This window comes from Manis javanica, chromosome 3, assembly GCF_040802235.1.
Source record: "Manis javanica isolate MJ-LG chromosome 3, MJ_LKY, whole genome shotgun sequence".
Lineage (NCBI taxonomy): Eukaryota > Metazoa > Chordata > Mammalia > Pholidota > Manidae > Manis > Manis javanica.
Genome location: NC_133158.1, coordinates 57,295,383 through 57,313,500, shown reverse-complemented (window position 1 = coordinate 57,313,500; position 18,118 = coordinate 57,295,383). Strand labels below are relative to the sequence as shown.

The 18,118-nt window shown below is 40.1% G+C and overlaps 1 protein-coding gene across 20 annotated transcripts in view; it reads left to right on the top strand.

The window, feature by feature from the left end:
* The window catches only part of KALRN (kalirin RhoGEF kinase), a 654,582-nt gene that overhangs the window by 328,983 nt on the left and 307,481 nt on the right, over nucleotides 1–18,118 (top strand). For all 20 annotated transcript variants that reach the window (XM_073231508.1, XM_073231507.1, XM_073231506.1 and 17 more), the window contains exon 11: nucleotides 14,925–15,116. In XM_073231508.1, the coding sequence (XP_073087609.1) occupies nucleotides 14,925–15,116 (192 nt within the window). The remainder of the gene's footprint in view (nucleotides 1–14,924; nucleotides 15,117–18,118) is intronic.

The window sequence follows — 18,118 nt, the reverse complement described above, 5'->3', positions numbered from 1 at the left end:
TTTCTGGAATGTGGTTGGTCCTTTCTTACAAGTTGGACCAGGTGTTTTCTGTCAAATCACACCTTGTTACCTGTTTTGGCAACCTCTAGGATTGACCCTGCCCTTTTGTCCACAAACAAGGTGTTTCTATGTTGTTATTGTTGTATTAAACAAATAAAAAGCTAAGAGCTAATTCTCATTATTTTACTCTCTTGCCTAAGTATGACTAGATATTCAGCTTCCAGGAAATGCACTGAAGTTTCTTTAAAGCATAACATGTAAATGAAGAGGGTTAGTGAAGACTAGAAGAGAAGGAACCAGTGAAAGAACGGAGGATGCCCTAGCAAAGAACAACTGATAGTCTTTCCTCAGAATTCCTAGGCCGTGGTACATCCGTAAGCAAGTAAAAGTTAAACTGTAGGAAAAGGAAACTTGACTAAAAAAATGTGGAGTTCTGAAAAATACCATTGATTATTAACAAGCAAAGTGTTAACACATTTTAGATATAGAAAGAAAAGTGCTGCCTAGCAAGTAGAGCCTTATAGGAGAATGAGACAGGGTAAAGATTGTATATGCAATCTTTGTGATAAAGCTGGTGTTTAGATTCCCGCAGATAATCTCAGCATCCAAACTATTTGTGCTGGGAGGTATCAGCATCTGTAGTAGTGATTTTTGGGATTTCTCTCAATTAGTAGACTGAAGATTTATATAGACAGTCTCTAATTGAAGAAACATCTAATCAAGATTACTCATTAGAAACTCCTTATTTGGGTAAATGAATTGCCCTAATGAAGGTGGCTGTAGTTCATCCCCTTTTCAGGACACCTAGGAAGATGTCCTTTCCACAGATGCAATGTGGTGGCCTGTAACCCATCCCTGGTATCAAGAAGCTTCCTGCTTCCCTTCCTAGTGTTTCTCACCAAAGACCATTTTGCCACTGTGAGAGTTCATCCTCTTTCTCCCCTGCAGGAACTAGCAGATGGAGAAGAATGTGTACCTGGTGCTCCAGAATGAAAACTGAAAAGCATTTTCTTCTATCACCCTAGCTATATGTTTTGACTGATTGTATATGATGTGTAATATCAGTACTATATTTTAAACACAGTATGTGCTCAACTGAATTTCTTTATCCTGGGAATCTAATTCCCATTTACATGGAAAGTACATTCCTAGTGCTAAATAAGAGTCTTACAAAGGAACTTTGGATTACTACTCATTCCTAAACTGGGGATGACCTACATTAGGAGATAAAGTAATCATCCATTTCTAAGCCTTACCACTGACAAGATGCTGGGCTGCAGAATTTTGGGGCTGAGTGCCTATTAAAAGGAGAGCACTGTGCCTACTAGGTACATTGAAAAGTAGTTGAGATAGATAAGATGAATAAGATAGGACTCTTTCCTTCAAGGAGAATTCAGTTCTGTCTGGAAGTCAGTCAACATGTACACATTTTCTAGCTATGTAACATTCTTCAAACATGTTACTTTACCTCTCTGAGCCTAGTTTCTTATAAAATGAAATTAATAATTCCTATCTTAAAAGCTTAGAGGTAGTGTATATAAAGAGGCTAACACAATGCCTGGCATACTGGTAGACACCCGGTAAACTGATAATCCCTTCTTTGACCCATGGACTACTTAGAAGTATGTTATTTCATTTCCAACTCTTGGATTTTCCAGAGATATTTCTACTATTGACTTATAATTTAGTTATGATCAGAGAAAACATTTTTATGACTTATATCATTTTACATTTGCTGAGTCTTGTTTTATGGCTTAGAATATGATTTATCTTGCTAAACGTTTTGTGAGCACTTGGAAAGAATGTGCATTCTACTGTTATTGGGTAGAGTGTTCTGTAAATATCAATTATGTCAAGTCTTCAAATCTCCTATATCCTTACTAATTTCTTGAATAATTGTTCTCTTAATAATAGAGGGCAGTAAGTCTCTGGCTGTAATATGGGTTTGTTTGTTTCTCCTTGCAAGTTTTATCAGTTTTTGCTTCACATATTTTGAAGCTTTGTTTTTAGGTGCATAAATAGGTCAATTATGTCTTAATGATTTCACCCCTTTATCATTATGAAATGACCTTCTTTTTCCCTGGTAATATTATTTACTCAGAAATCTACAATATCTGATATTAACATAGCTACCCTAGCTTTTTTTCCATTAGTATTATTGTGCTGTATTTTTTGTTTCCTTTTAAGCTATTTGTGTCTATACTTTTGAAGCACATTCCTTGTGGACAACATGTAGTTGGGACTTGCCTTTTTATCCAATCTGACAGTCTTTGCCTTTTGATTGTAATATTTAGACAATTTACATTTAATGCGATTATTGATATTTCTAGGTTTAAACCTTTTTTGTATTTGTCTCACCTGGTCATTGTTACTTTTCTTTCTCTTTTTCTTCCTTTTTTGAATTAATTGAGTATTTTTTATGATTCCATTTTAGCTTTTTTGTTGGCGTATTAGCTACAACTCTTTATTTTCTTACTTTAATAGTTGCATTAGGGTTTATAGTATCTGTCTTTAATTTATCACAGTTCATCTTCAAGTGGTACTATATCATTTTACATATAGTATAAGCACTTTACAATAGTACACTTTCATTTCTTCCTTCCTGGCCTTTGTGCTATTGTGGTCATGTTTTTACGTATATATGTACTATTAACTTCTTCCTGAAGGACTGCCTTTAACATTTCTTTTTTTTCAAGTTTGCTAGTGAAAAATTATTTCAGCTTTTGTATGCCTTAAGATGTCTTTAGTTCACCTTTGTTTTTGAAAGATATTTGTGCTGGGCATAGGATTCCAGGATGACAGGGATTTGGGTTTTTTTCCCAGTACTTTAAAGATGTGCTTTACTGTTTTCTTGCTTACATTGTTTCTGGTGAGGAGTCGATTATCATCCTCATCTTTGTTCCTCTGTGTGTAACATGTGTTTGTTTGTTTGTTTCCCTCTGGCCACTTTTAAGATTTCCTTTTCTTTTCTCCCTCTTTATTTGATTCAGTTTTATGTGCCTTGGTGTGGTTTCCTCATGTTTCTTGTGTTGAGAGTTTCTTGGATCTGTGGATTTGTAGTTCCTAAGTTTGGAAATTTTTTGGTCATTATTTCTTTGATTATCTTTTCTGCATCCCTTCCTCCTTTAAGGATTTCAATTACATGTATATAGTCTCCTTAAGCTTGTCCCACAGTTTACCAATGCTTCATTTTTAAAAATTATTTATCTGTCAGCATTTCATTTTGAGTAGTTTTTATTGCCATCTTTTCAAGTTAAGTAATCTTTTCTTTTGCAGTATTTAACTTACTGTTATTACCACCCAATATTTTTCACTTCTGGAAGTTTTTTTTTTGTCTTCTATTTATATAAAAATTAAAATAACCATTTAAAAATCTTTATTAGCTAATTTTAACATGTATGTCAGTTCTGGGTCAGTTTTTATTGATTTTGCTTCTCATCATATTTTATATTTGCATACATGGTAGTTTTTTATTAGATACCAGACATTGTGAATTTTACCTACTATTGGCAGGATATTTCTATATTATTCCTATAAATTATTCTTAAGCTTTGTTCTGGGACTCAGTTAATTTACTTGAAAAAAGTAAATGGATCTTTTCAACTATTTGTTATAAAATTTGTTAGGCAAGACCAGAGGAGTGCTCAGTGAAGGGCTAGTTATTTACCCCTGCTGAAGCAAGACTTTTCTGGGTACTGTACCCCAAACCATGTGAATCATGAAGCTCTCCAATCTGACTTGTTGGGACAGGTACTCTTCCTAGCCCTGAGTTCTGGGTGCTCCTACCTCTAATCCTTGCAGGTGGCTCTTTCCCCAGCCTTGGTTAGCTTGCTTACACACAAATGGGTCCTATGAAGATCTGCCCCAGATTGGGTAAAGAAGGTGAAGATTTGTCAACTCTTAAATACTGTTCAAATGTAAGATTTGGGGAATTACCTTGATTTTCCTGCCATACCCTAATGTTAAGATCTAGAGACAAGTCTGTGCCTTCCCCAATGCCTATGCTTCCATGTCTCCTTTTCTTTATGCATGTAACTTTTGCTTCTTTCCTCTCACTGCCCATTCGTTCCAGGCATGCCAGCCTAGAAAAACAGTCATCAGGAGAGTTCTCTCCTGATCCTCTGGTAGTCACGTTCTCCAGTCCACACTGCCTCTTTTGAATAATAAAAGTGACTTCTAGGCCTCATCCTTCCTCATCCCCAGAGCATAGAGCCAAGGGTGCTAATTGCCTATTACCAAAGAAGTCAGCTCTTGATGCCAGAAGTGTTTTTACTTACTGCCTATTCTACCCCTTGGCTTTAAAAAGCCTGCTCCCTGCCCCTCTGCTTCAGCCCAAGGAATCTGACACCTTACCTATGTTGCTGGGATGCCTGTATTTCTTTAGGTAAGTTGTCTTAGAATGCTCTATTTCTTCCCTGAGGAAAAAGCAAAAAGTAAAGGGCTAAGGCTGCAGCAGGGGGTAATGGGAAGTAGATTTAAGGGTGAATTATCTATGGCATTTTACCTAGTTGACATAGGAATGGGGAATTCGGGAAGGAAGAACAGGAACTGTAGCCACCTGTATGGCCCAAATCTTGAACTTAGGGCCTTGGCTACTAAAGGCCCTACTTGAAAGCCTCAAAGGCCAAGAGACTGATAACCCAGCTCTTATAACTCATTTTTGGCATATCAGTTGGGAAATGTTGATAAGGAGTCAAATCCAAGGCAGCAACTAGAAGGCTGGAAAACAAAAGCATGCCTAGGAACTATACTCAGAGGCCCTGGGGCGGAAATTATTGTTTATTTAATTAGAAGGTGAGAAGAAGCCTGTTGTGATCCTTGCCCCGATTACAGGCAATGATAGGCATCAATACAAGTCTTTGGTAATGCTCTACTTAATATTCTGTAAGCACATTCCAGGAGGCAGGATGCACCAAATGTGACTGAACATGAATTCTAACATGTAAGGTCTTGTACAGTAGTTGATGAGGGCCAAGGATTGAGTATTAAGATTGGTGGGGATTGATGTATTTTTTTAATATATTAATTCATTCACTAAATATTTATGGAGCACGTACTTGGTGCCTGGCACTAAGGGAAAAAGGTGAAAGACATTATCTGTCCCTAAGAGGATTAAGAAGGCAAACATTGGCATTAGAATATGGCAGGTACCAAGGAGGGGGTTGGCACAGATCACTCTGGGTGCTCAGAGGAGCCCATCTAAGCCAGCCTTGGAAGGAAGTGGCTGTGAGGGTAGACATTCTGGAGGAAGTATTGCCTGGACTGGATCTTAAAGGGTGAATAAAGATGGTCTTGTAAATAAAAGTGGGGAAAGAACATCATGAGTTTCTGGAAATGTAAGCAATTTATTTCACAGGCTGTTTGTAGGGGAGTGATGGTAGCTGAAGCTGAAGGGAAAAGGCAGGTGTTAGGTGAAGGGCCTTGCATGCTGTGCTGTGCTAAGGTGTTTTACCCCAAAGATGGTGGGAAGTCACTGAGTAGTTTTAAGTAGAAAAGAAGTGGGACTGGGTCCGAATTTTATAACCTTTTTCTGGTAGTGATGGGCAATGGGTAGAGCAGGGAGCTCAGCTTTTAGCACTGACCGCATTGCTCTCCCACCTCTCTTTGTCTCTTTCTCTTTATAAAAAGTATTATCTAGCCCTTCCCTGCCTTATCTAATTTTCTGCCACTGTCCAATTTTAGTCAGGTTGACTCAGCTTATACAAACATGTCTTACTCATTCCCATTCAGCAAACATTGAGTTTCATTCAGTAGTTATTGAATTAGTTATGCATTCAATAAGCATTTGCCTATCATGTGCCAGCCACAGTTCCTGGCATGGAGAGCCGAAGATGAGTGGGATATGAAACCTGCATTAAAGAGCTCGAGGACCAGCAGGGAGATACCCATGTTGTCACTGTGAGCATGATACTGGCTATGGTATGGGATAAACAGAGAGTACCAGGGGCACAAAGAAAAGCAAGGCCTGTCTATGAGACCCCCCTTCTGCTCTGCTAAGTCCTGCCCATCCTCAGGCTTCTGTCTTCACTCTGTATAGAGGCAGGTTAGTATCTCTATATACTGTCTATCAATCACTCTCTTCTACTTAGAACTGTTCAGTGGCTTCCCACTGCCTTTGGGGTAAAACATCTTACTATGGTATGTAAGGCCCTCTTCATCTAATAGGGTAGTGTGGTAGTTTGGAACTTGGACTCTAAAACCAGACAGGAGTTTAATCTTGGTTCTACCACTAATGAGACAGAAATTCTTTGTACCTCAGTTTCTTCATCTGTCAAATGGGGCTGATAGTTATATCAACCTCATAATGTTATTGTTAAGACTAAATGAGTTAATATGCATATGAACCTTTAGAATGGTCCTTAGGATGTGGAAAATATTCGGTAATAATTGGTTATTATTATTCTCATTTTTACTCATTTTCTTCTTCAGTGTCTATACCATGTTGAGAAAATTTAACCCCCAATTATCTATTATTGTATTTCCTGCTGCTTTTATGTGTTGTCATATTATTTCTCCCAAGGATGGTTTTATTCTCCTTTGAGGCAACATATATTGTAGATGTATGTGTACTCCTAAAAGTCCTAAAGCATTAGGTGTGTGTTAGGATGACCAGCCTTCTCAGCTTGCCCAGGACTGATGAGACTTTCAATAATAAAACCAGGAAAGTGATTAAAGATGGCTCCCTGAGAGGGATACAATTAGAAAACTTAATTGGCGCAACTAATCCTGAGAGAGCAACAGGAAAGAGGACGGCATCAGACTGCACACACCTGGAGAAAAGAGCAGACCTCAGCGAACGGGGTAACGTACCAGAGCTGTGGTCTGCGGGACCCAAGCCCCTCCCCCACCCCAGCTCACTGGCGGGAGGAAGACAAACGGAGCAGGGAGGGAGTGGAAGGCTTGGGACTGCTGAATACCTAGCTCCAGAGATCTGCTCTGGGAGCACAAACCTACATTTCATGGTGCTTTCTTGAGACTTGTGTGAGTACTGGGTTGGAAAGTTAATACAGGCAGAGTTCCTGGGGAGACTGGGATTCCAGCTGCTTGTGGAAAGCAGGGATCCATATCTGGCTGCTCTGGGACAAAAACTTATACCTGTGTAACCAGCCCACTGGCTCAGGCAGTGGACACAGGCACAGCAACCGGGAGGCGGGGAACAGCTCTTTCCTACCCCAAGTACTGCTCCCCTGCGACCCCTGACATTGCTTCAGGGGCTCAGCAGCTCCAGAATAGAGCTTCTGGACACTAGAGGGCGCTAAAGGAACCTTGTCCAGAGTAAAATTGTTAATACAACTCTCCAGAAAGATTTAAATGGTATGGACCTCCTGACTCTTCCTGAAAGGGAGTTCAAAATAAAAATCATCAACATCCTAATGGAAGTATGGAAAGACATCCAAGAACTCAGGATTTAATTCAGGTCAGAGATACAATCATTAAAGAACACAATGGAGAGTATTAAAAGCAGGTTGGATATGGTGGAGGAGACAATAAATGAAATAGAAACTAGAGAGGAGGAATACAAAGAAGCTGAGGCACAGAGAGAAAAAAGGATCTCTAAAAATGAAAGAATATTGAGAGAACTGTGTGACCAATTCAAATGGAACAATATTCGCATTATAGGGATACCAGAAGAAGAAGAGAGAGAGAAAGGGATAGAAAGTGTCTTTGAGGAGGTACTTGCTGAAAACTTCCCCAGTCTGGGGAAGGACATAGTCTCTCAGGCTAGGGAGATCCACAGATCCCCCTACACAAGGGACCCAAGGAAGACAACACCAAGACACATAGTAATTAAAATGGGAAAGATCAAGGATAAGGACAGACTGTTAAAAGCAGTCAGAGGCAGAAATAAGATTACATACAAAGGAAAGTCCATCAGACTAACATCAGACTTCTCAGCAGAAACCTTGCAGGCCAGAAGGGAGTGGCATGATGTACTTAATGCCATGAAGCAGAAGGGCCTGGAACCAAGATTACTTTATCCAGCAAGATTATCATTTAAATTTGAAGGAGGGATTAAACAATTTCCAGATAAGCAAAAGCTGAGAGAATTTGCCTCCCACAAACCATCTCTGCAGTCTATTTTGGAGGGACTGCTATAGATGGAAGTGTTCCTAGGGTTGGATAGCTGTCACCAGAGGTAGTAAAATCACAGTAGGGAGGGTGGAGCAGCTGATTGTGAGGCAAATGCAAAATTAAATTGACTATCCCCAAAGTCAGTCAAGGGATAGAGAAAAAGTATAGAATTTGATACCTAATATATAAAGAATGAGCGAGGAAGAAAAAGGAGGAGAAATAGAAAAGAACCTTTAGATTGTGTTTGTAACAGCATACTAAGTGAGTTAAGTTAGACTCTTAGATAGTAAGGAAAGTAAACTGGAACCTTTGGTAACCACAGACTTATAGCCTGCAATGGCAATAAGTACATACCTATCAATAATCACCCTAAATGTAAATGGACTGAATGCACCAATCAAAAGACATAGTGTCTCTGAATGGACAAAAAAACAAGACCCATCTATATGCTGCTTAAAAGAGACTCACCTCAAATCCAAAGACATGCACAGACTAAAAGTCAAGGGATGGAAAAAGATATTTCATGCAAACAATAGGTAGAAAAAAGCAGGTGTTGCAGTACTAGTATCAGACAAAATATACTTCAAAACAAAGAAAGTAACAAGAGATAAAGAAGGACATTACATAATGATAAAGGGCTCAGTCCAACAAGAAGATATAACCATTATAAATATATATGCACCCAACACAGCAGCACCAGCATATGTGAAACAAATACTAACAGAACTAAAGGAGGAAATAGAATGCAATGCATTCATTTTAGGAGACTTCAACACACCATTCACTCCAAAGGACAGATCCACCAGACAGAAAATAAGTAAGGACACAGAGGCACTGAACAACACACTAGAACAGATGGACCTAATAGACATCTATAGAACTCTACACCCAAAAGCAACAGGATACACATTCTTCTCAAGTGCATATGGAACATTCTCCAGAATAGACCACATACTAGGCCACAAAATGAGCCTCAGTAAATTCAAAAAGATTGAAATCCTACCAACCAACTTTTCAGACCACAAAGGTATAAAACTAGAAATAAATTGTATCATGAAAGCAAAAAGGCTCACAAACACATGGAGGCTTAACAACACACTTCTAAATAGTCAATGGATCAACGACCAAATTAAAATGGAGATCCAGCAATATATGGAAATAAATGACAACAATAACACAAAGCCCCAACTTCTGTGGGACGCAGCAAAAGCAATCTTAAGAGGAAAGTATATAGCAATCCAGGCATATTTAAAGAAGGAAGAACAAACCCAAATGAATAGTCTAATGTCACAATTATAAAAATTGGAAAAAGAAGAACAAATGAGGCCTAAAGTCAGCAGAAGGAGGGACATAATAAAGATCAGAGAAGAAATAAACAAAATTGAGAAGACTAAAACAATAGAAAAAATCAATGAAACCAAGAGCTAGTTCTTTGAGAAAATAAACAAAATAGATAAGCCTCTAGCCAGACTTATTAAGAGAAAAAGAGAATCAACACACATCAACAGAATCAGAAATGAGAAAGGAAACATCACGATGGACCCAACAGAAATACAAAGAATTATTAAAGACTACTATGAAAACCTATATGCTAACAAGCTGGAAAACCTAGAAGAAATGGACAACTTCCTAGAAAAATACAACCTTCCAAGACTGACCAAGGAAGAAACACAAAATCTAAACAAACCAATTACCAGCAAAGAAATTGAATTGGCAATCAAAAAACTACCCAAGAAAAAAACCCCTGGGCCAGATGGATTTACCTCAGGATTTTATCAGACATACAGAGCAGATATAATACCCATTCTCCTTAAAGTTTTCCAAAAAATAGAAGAGGAAGGAATACTCCCAAACTCATTCTATGAAGCCAACATCACCCTAATACCAAAACCAGGCAAAGACACCACCAAAAAAGAAAATTACAGACCAATATCCCTGAAGAACGTAGGTGAAAAAATACTCAATAAAATATTAGCAAACCGAATTCAAAAATATATCATAAGGATCATACACCACGACCAAGTGGGATTCATCCCAGGGATGCAAGGATGGTACAACATTCGAAAATCCATCAACATCATCCACCACATAAACAAAAAGAAAGACAAAAACCACATGATCATCTCCATAGATGCTGAAAAAGCATTTGACAAAATTCAACATCCATTCATGATAAAAAGTCTCAGCAAAATGGGTATAGAGGGCAAGTACCTCAACATAATAAAGGCCATATAAGATAAACCCACAGCCAACATCATACTGAACAGTGAGAAGCTGAAAGCTTTTCCTCTGAGATCGGGAACAAGACAGGGATGCCCACTCTCCCCACTGTTATTTAACATAGTACTGGAGGTCCTAGCCATAGCAATTAGACAAAACAAAGAAATACAAGGAATCCAGATTGGTAAAAAAGAAGTTAAACTGTCACTATTTGCAGATGACATGATATTGTACATAAAAAACCCTAAAGACTCCACTCCAAAACTACTAGAACTGATATCGGAATACAGCAAAGTTGCATATACAAAATTAACACACAGAAATCTGTGGCTTTCCTATACACTAACAATGAGCCAATAGAAAGAGAAATCAGGAAAACAGTTCCATTCACAATAGCATCAAAAAGAATAAAATACCTAGGAATAAACCTAACCAAAGAAGTGAAAGACCTATACCCTGAAAACTATAAGACACTCTTAAAAGAAATTAGAGGACACTAACAAATGGAAACTCATCCCATGCTCTTGGCTAGGAAGAATTAATATAGTGAAAATGGCCATTCTGCCCAAAGCAATATACAGATTTGATGCAATCCCTATCAAATTACCAACAACATTCTTCAATGAACTGGAACAAATAGTTCAAAAATTCATATGGAAACACCAAAGACCCTGAATAGCCAAAGCAATCCTGAGAAAGAAGAATAAAGTGGCGGGGATCTCACTCCCCAACTTCAAGCTCTAGTACAAAGCCATGGTAATCCAGACAATTTGGTACTGGCACAAGAAGAGAGTCACAGACCAGTGGAACAGATTAGAGACTCCAGACATTAACCCAAACATATATGGTCAATTAATGTTCAATAAAGGAGCCATGGACATACAATGGGGAAATGACAGTCTCTTCAACAGATGGTGCTGGCAAAACTGGACAGCTACATGTAAGAGAATGAAACTGGACCACTGTCTAACCCCAAACACAAAAGTAAATTCAAAATGGATCAAAGACCTGAATGTAAGTCATGAAACCATAAAACTCTTAGAAAAAAACATAGGCAAAAATCTCTTGGACATGAACATTAGTGACTTCTTCATGAATATATCTCCCTGGGCAAGGAAAACAAAAGCAAAAATGAACAAGTGGGACTGTATCAAGCTGAAAAGCTTCTGTACAGCAAAGGATACCATCAATAGAATAAAAAGGTACCCTACCATATGGGAGAATATTTTCGTAAATGACAGATCCAATAAAGGCTTGACATCCAAAATATATAAAGAGCTCATGCACCTCAACAAACAAAAAGCAAATAATCCAATTAAAAAATGGGTAGAGGAGCTGAACAGACAGTTTTCCAAAGAAGAAACTCAGATGGCTAACAGACACCTGAAAAGATGCTCCACATCGCTAGTTATCAGAGAAATGCAAATTAAAACCACAATGAGATATCACCTCACACCAGTAAGGATGGCCAACATCCAAAAGACAAGCAACAACAAATGTTGGCGAGGTTGCGGAGAAAGGGGAACCCTCCTACACTGCTGGTGGGAATGTAAATTACTTCAACCATTGTGGAAAGCAATATGGAGGTTCCTCAAAATGTTCAAAATAGACTTACCATTTGACCCAGGAATTCCACTTCTAGGAATTTACCCTAAGGATGCAGCACTCCAGTTTGAAAAAGACAGATGCACCCCTATGTTTATTGCAGCACTATTTACAATAGGGAAGAAATGGAAGCAACCTAAGTGTCCATCAGTAGATGAATGGATAAAGAAGATGTGGTACATATATACAATGGAATATTATTCAGCCATAAGAAGAAAACAAGTCCTACAATTTGCAACAACATGGATGGAGCTAGAGGGTATCATGCTCAGTGAAATAAGCCAAGTGGAGAAAGACAAATACCAAATGATTTCACTCATCTGTGGAGTATAAGAACAAAAGAAAAACTGAAGGAACAAAACAGCAGCAGAATCACAGAACCCAAGAATGGACTAAGAGTTACCAAAGGGAAAGAGACCTGGGGAGAATGGGAGGGTAGGGAGGGATAAGGGTGGGGAAGAAGAAAGGGGGTATAATGATTAGCATGCATAATATGGGGGGTGGGGGAAAGGGGAGGGCTTTGCAACACAGAGAAGACAAGTAGTGATTCTACAACATCTTACTATGCTGATGGACAGTGACTGTAATGGGGTGTGTGGGGGGTACTTGGGGTAGGGGAGAGCCTAGTAAACATAATGTTCTTCATGTAATTGTAGATTAATAATAACAAAATTTTTTAAAAATGGGCCAAAAAAAAAAAACCAGGAAAGTTCAGAAGCTATCTGGGACAAGTTGTCTACCTTGTATGTAGTGGGCATTTCACTTTTGCTTTTTACTGATCTTTTATTGGTCCTAAACTTAACTTGCAAGTAAGCTTGCTTTAGCTTTGTCACAAATACTTACTTATTGCCTAGAAAATATAAAGTCACAATCTCTGGATTTCTATGGGGTTTCCTGAGATTCCCCAATGTTTAAGGTAGAAGATTTGAGAGGATTCCTAAAAAAACTGTCTCCCATCGGCTCTAAGTATATTTACTAGAAATTGTGGACAACCCCATAAGAGGCTTCTTCAACCTGGCCCAGAGCCCCAGAGGTTTCCTCCTGTCTGTCATTTTCCAATTCTTCCATCATTTCCATCTTGACTCTGACCACTTCCTTCATTTGCTTTCCAGAATCAGCATAGCATTACTTAACTTAATGGCAGAGCCTCTTTCCTTCCACAGGATCATCTGTTTTTCATGAATTCCCCAGGTGGGGTCAAAGGATTTCTCCTCCTTTTCAGCCCTCCGACCACTCCACCTCAGCTGCACCGGGACAGTGTTTGCCTTCCGCAGTTGCTTTTCAGACAGATTCCTTACGGATCCTCTGAGCCCCTCTCGGATTCCGTAAAGCCCTGACAAGTGTATGCTTAGTGTCTGCCCATCTTTCCCAGTATATCAAGGGGCTGGCTCAAGTCCCTTACAGTTCCCACCCTGGTGTATTAGTTTCCTATGACTGTTCTAATAAAGTACCACCTACTGGGTGGCTTAAACAACAGAAATTTATCATCTCACAGTACTGAAAGCTAGAAGTCTGAGACCAGGTGTCAACAGGGTTGGTTCTTTGTGAGGGATATGGGGGAGAATCTATTCAGCCGTCTCTCTTAACTTCTGGTGATTTCCTGGCAATCTTTTTCATTCCATGGCTTTGTAGATTGTCCCCTGATCTCTGCCTTCATCTTCAAATGGCATTCTTTTTTGTAAGGACACCAGTCATATTGGATTAGGAGTCCACCAGTCTTCAGTAACACTTGCTCTTAGCTGATTACATCTGCAATGACTCTGTTTCCAAATAAGTTCACATTCTGAGGTCCTGGGGGTTATGACTTTAACATGTGAATTTATGAAGGGACACAATTCAATCCTTAATGTCCAGATCTTCAGGTGAGTCAAAAAAAAAAAAAAACACTCCATGAATACTAAAGGCCATTCTCCATAGGAAAAGCCATCACTCATAAATCCATTTCAATTCCCCACCCACTTTGCATTTGATACTGTTTGTGCTGCCAACATCACTTCATCACCAGTAATGACTTATTCACCACTCTACAGCACATTGTACAACTGAAAGGATCTTGAGAAATATAATATACACCTGAGTCATCAGCTCTAAAGCAGAGTATATCAGATGTTTTTTTTTTTTAAGGAAAGCCTGCTGAAGAAAAGATGTATCCGTGGCATATATGTAATAATTCTTAATAAAAACAGTGACTCCCATCCAGATGAATAATAATTACAAGTTGGTTGCCCTTTAAAATGCTCTGTAGAATACCATGGTGTGTACAGACGGGGATTGGAGGAGTGTGTGAGTGCATGTGTGCATGTGTATGTGTATGTGTGAGTGTGAGTGTGAATATGAATGTGTATGCAGTTGCTTCTGATAAACAAATCACCAGACTCCTCCCCAACCTTCCTGCAAACATTAAGCCTTCACTGGGTGCACAGGGGAGAGCCTGCATCTCCTCACTCTGACTGTGGCTGCTTCCTTCTGTCAGCTCCCTAGAGTTACTGGCCCCTTCCCCTCCAAAGAGATAGCTCTGTTCCAAAAGATAAGCGCCAGTAGTTGTAGGGAACTTGGGGGTGGCAGGGAGTCAAGTAAGTCTCCCAGTTACTGTTTCCCTGGTGTTCTCACATAGAAACACAATCTTTGTGGATGAGGTATTTCTGACTCTGGCAGTTACAGCCTGCGATGTGAAGGCAAATGATGGATCATCATCCTAGTGTGGGGTTCAGGGAGCAGATGGGGAATGGGGGGTTCTCACATGTCTCCTTGCTTCTGTCCAGGGGCACCCCGCCTCTGAGAAATCCCAGGAACAGAAAAGGCACCTGGTTAGTGCCCGCTGGTGCCAAACTGACAGGCAGGCTGCTTGCTTGCGGGGAGGTGGTGGGCGAGAGTGGCGCTAAGCTCCTCCGTGCCAGACCAGGGAGCTGTCGGCTCAGCGCCCACGCACTGTGCTCCAACTCTGGGCAGCCCTGGTGGGTTGGGGGAAGGAGCGAAGCTCTGTTCGTGACTGCAAGTTGACTTCCCCTCGCTGTTGTTGCTGGCAGAATACATACACCAATGCGGACAAGCTCCTAGAAGCAGCAGAACAGCTGGCGCAGACCGGGGAATGTGACCCCGAGGAGATCTACAAGGCAGCTCGACACCTGGAGGTGCGCATCCAAGACTTTGTGCGCAGGGTGGAGCAGCGGAAGCTTCTCCTGGATATGTCTGTCTCCTTCCACACACACACCAAAGAGGTAAGACATGCTAGTGAAGAGGGGGCATTCGCTGGGTTGATTTATGATGGCAAGGGTCAGGTCAGTTTCCTAGTAAAGTGACCCTCAGGGGTATGCTCAGGGTCTTGGGAGATCTTGGGGTAATAGCCTTCCAACAGTGATGATATTAGCAATTTGCTCCTGATAAGTTGTATTTCGGTCTCAGTCAGAAATGGGCAACATTTCCTCTTCATCTTTAGTGAGGAGGGGGCTGCAGAGGTAGGTAGTTTGGGGTACCTCTTAGAGTATTCAGTCTGCAGCTAGAGAAATTTGGGAATCCCTTGTGTAGAAATAGTACTGCAAGAGGGAATATAAGATAGCAGAGACCCCCTTTGTACCCCATACCCAATTTCTCTTTTTGGCTGTTTCCTGTTGGAAATCAGAGTTCTGCAGAACTATCATCATCTTTGCTACCAGCAAGGAACATACAGAGTTTGCAAATGTGTTCTGTTTTCATTCTATGTTTTAAAAACAGAGGATTAAATCTTCTTAAAGTGGTCTGCCCCAGGGTGGTGATGTTAAAGTGAGTCAGTCTTCATCTTGCCTGACTGTAGAGTAAAGCAAAGGGTACTGAGCAACCCTCCATGCAGGAGGAAACCAACTGGGCTTAAATCTGGCCTGAATCATTCACAAAGTGGGGACAGGAGAAGGGAGAATGGGTTATGTTCTGTTGCTGGCAGGGCACAGGGGCTCATAGAGAGAAGGAGGTTTGTAAACCTGCTCTTGCTTTTCACTTCTGATTAATATGGGGCACTCTGAAATTGAGTAAGTGGCCAGTAAAGAGGCACATTTAGCATCTTCTCTAATAACACCCTTGGCAGATGAGCTCATTGGGTGTATGCATGCTTGTATTCCTCCAGGAATTCATTTTAATGGAGTAGTAATTAAAGTTTGATTGCTGCTTGGAAAAAAAAAAACAACCCTACTTAATTAAGTTGATTTTTGGTATTTGAAATGCATTAAGAAGCCTGGTTGTTACTACTTCACAGGCTTTTCTGACATTGGTGGGAATGCATGCAAATCAGTGTAGCACCTATCAGAGAAAAACATGAAAAGATAATGTTTTCTAAACTGAGATTCCCCAGGCGAATGAAGGGCTGGCGAGCTCCCTGAAGATGGCTCTGCTTCCTCTCTGTGGGCCCCCAACCACTCTCTGATAAGTGTCTGTAAAGCAAGGGGATCAGCTTTAATCCAGGTTTTTCTGCCTGGTTGTCTGCTTGTTTGCAGCTCACCTAGTTCTTAGTGATGGTCTCAGTAACCAAAGGCATGTGTGTTCTCTTTTAATTATGAGGCTCTGGGTGATGGAATGGAGCATGAATGAAGAGGAGTCATGTTCCTTGTGATGGCTCTGGGTGTACTGGCTTCCCAGAGAGGTAGTGGCCAAGGTCCATCTCCATGGATGGGCCACTCCTGAAAGAGGGCCCATGGCTTCAAGGAACCCTTTCTATACATGCAGCTCGAAGGCTGGGATTCTAGTCCGGATTCTGCTGCTTTGGAATCATGTGAGCTTGTGTAAATCACTATGTCCCCGGTGCTGGGATGCCTCCTCTATAAAATTACGTAGTTGGACGTAGTGGCCCTAAGACCCCTTATGGTTCTCATGTGGATTCAAGATTTCTTTATTTTTCTTTTCCTTCCTCCTCTTTATTTGATGTTGATAATATATAATAATAATAGTAATAATAGTAATTAAACCTGAAGTAATATAGGTTATTTTACCTAGCCTAAAATTTGTTTCATTGTAAGCACTCAATGTGTATTAGTACTTCATTTTCACTGGGTAACTACTACTTACTTGCCAGACACATGTATCATCTCCTGTAATCCTCATGATAATCTTATGATATAGAATTTATTAAATGTTTTAGTAAAATACATTTAATAAAATGGGGAAACTAAGGCTCAGAAAAGAACTTGTCTGAGTTTACAGAGCTACTCAGTAGTACAGCAGAGATTTTTACCTTCTTCCTAAATACTGTGTTCATGCTCTTAAATGCTACCCCACACTCTGTCCTCCTTTTTTCCTCTTGTATCTCCCCCTCTCCTCTTCTCTTCTTCCTTCTCCTTACTTTTATTTTCCTCTTTACATTTTAAACCCCAAAGCAAGGGCTTAATGGGGAGGGGTAATTTTTCCTTGAAATTCTTCCCTGGGGCTTCCATCTTCCCACTCAGACTGGACTAGAGCACTGTGTGCATACCTCCGTCAGTGGTGTCAGGACCACACCAAGCTGATGGGCTCTTCCTTATTAAATTGAAGTGCTCCTATGTAGAGTACACATGTGGGTTTAGATGTGTAGATATAGATTCCACTATATATTTCTACCACTGTGTCTCATACATAGAGATGCTGAGTAAATACTGAATGGGTTTACTTAACAATGGGTAGCTGGTCATTTCTTCAAAAAAAAAGAGAAGAGGAAAAAATAGCGAAAAGCCCATCCAATCACATTTTTCATCTACTCCATCTCTGACACTGATTCTATAGACAATGTCAATAATGGGGGGACAGGTTAGGCGATCTGAATTGCCTGTGGGAGCTTTCCTCTAGGACCTGTATAGCATCAGAAATGGATTCTTAGGTGGTCAGAAGTGAGCATCCTGGGGTGGTCTAATGAAGAGGGAGCCCTTGTGGTTTGATCTGTCTGTATTCTATTTAATATCTTTCAAGATGTGCCACCTCTCAAACCTTGCTTAAGTGTGGGACCTATTTGATCCTGGTTCTGTTACCTCTTGACTTCTTGACTCTGTAGCAAACTTCAGGCTGTTTGCTCAAGGCAAGATTAATAGTCAAGTCTATCAGTCCACAAGTCTGCTAGGGACTTTTCACTTGCTATGGTTGTTTTTCCCCTCTTACAGTAAATAGAGTGAATAGAAGGATGATCTGCTGCTCAGTTTTGCATAAGTGGCTTTGGACGGTATTGGGGTTGCTGTTAAATATCGTCATATATTCTTCCTGCCCAGTTAGGCTAATTCCTTCTTCCTGT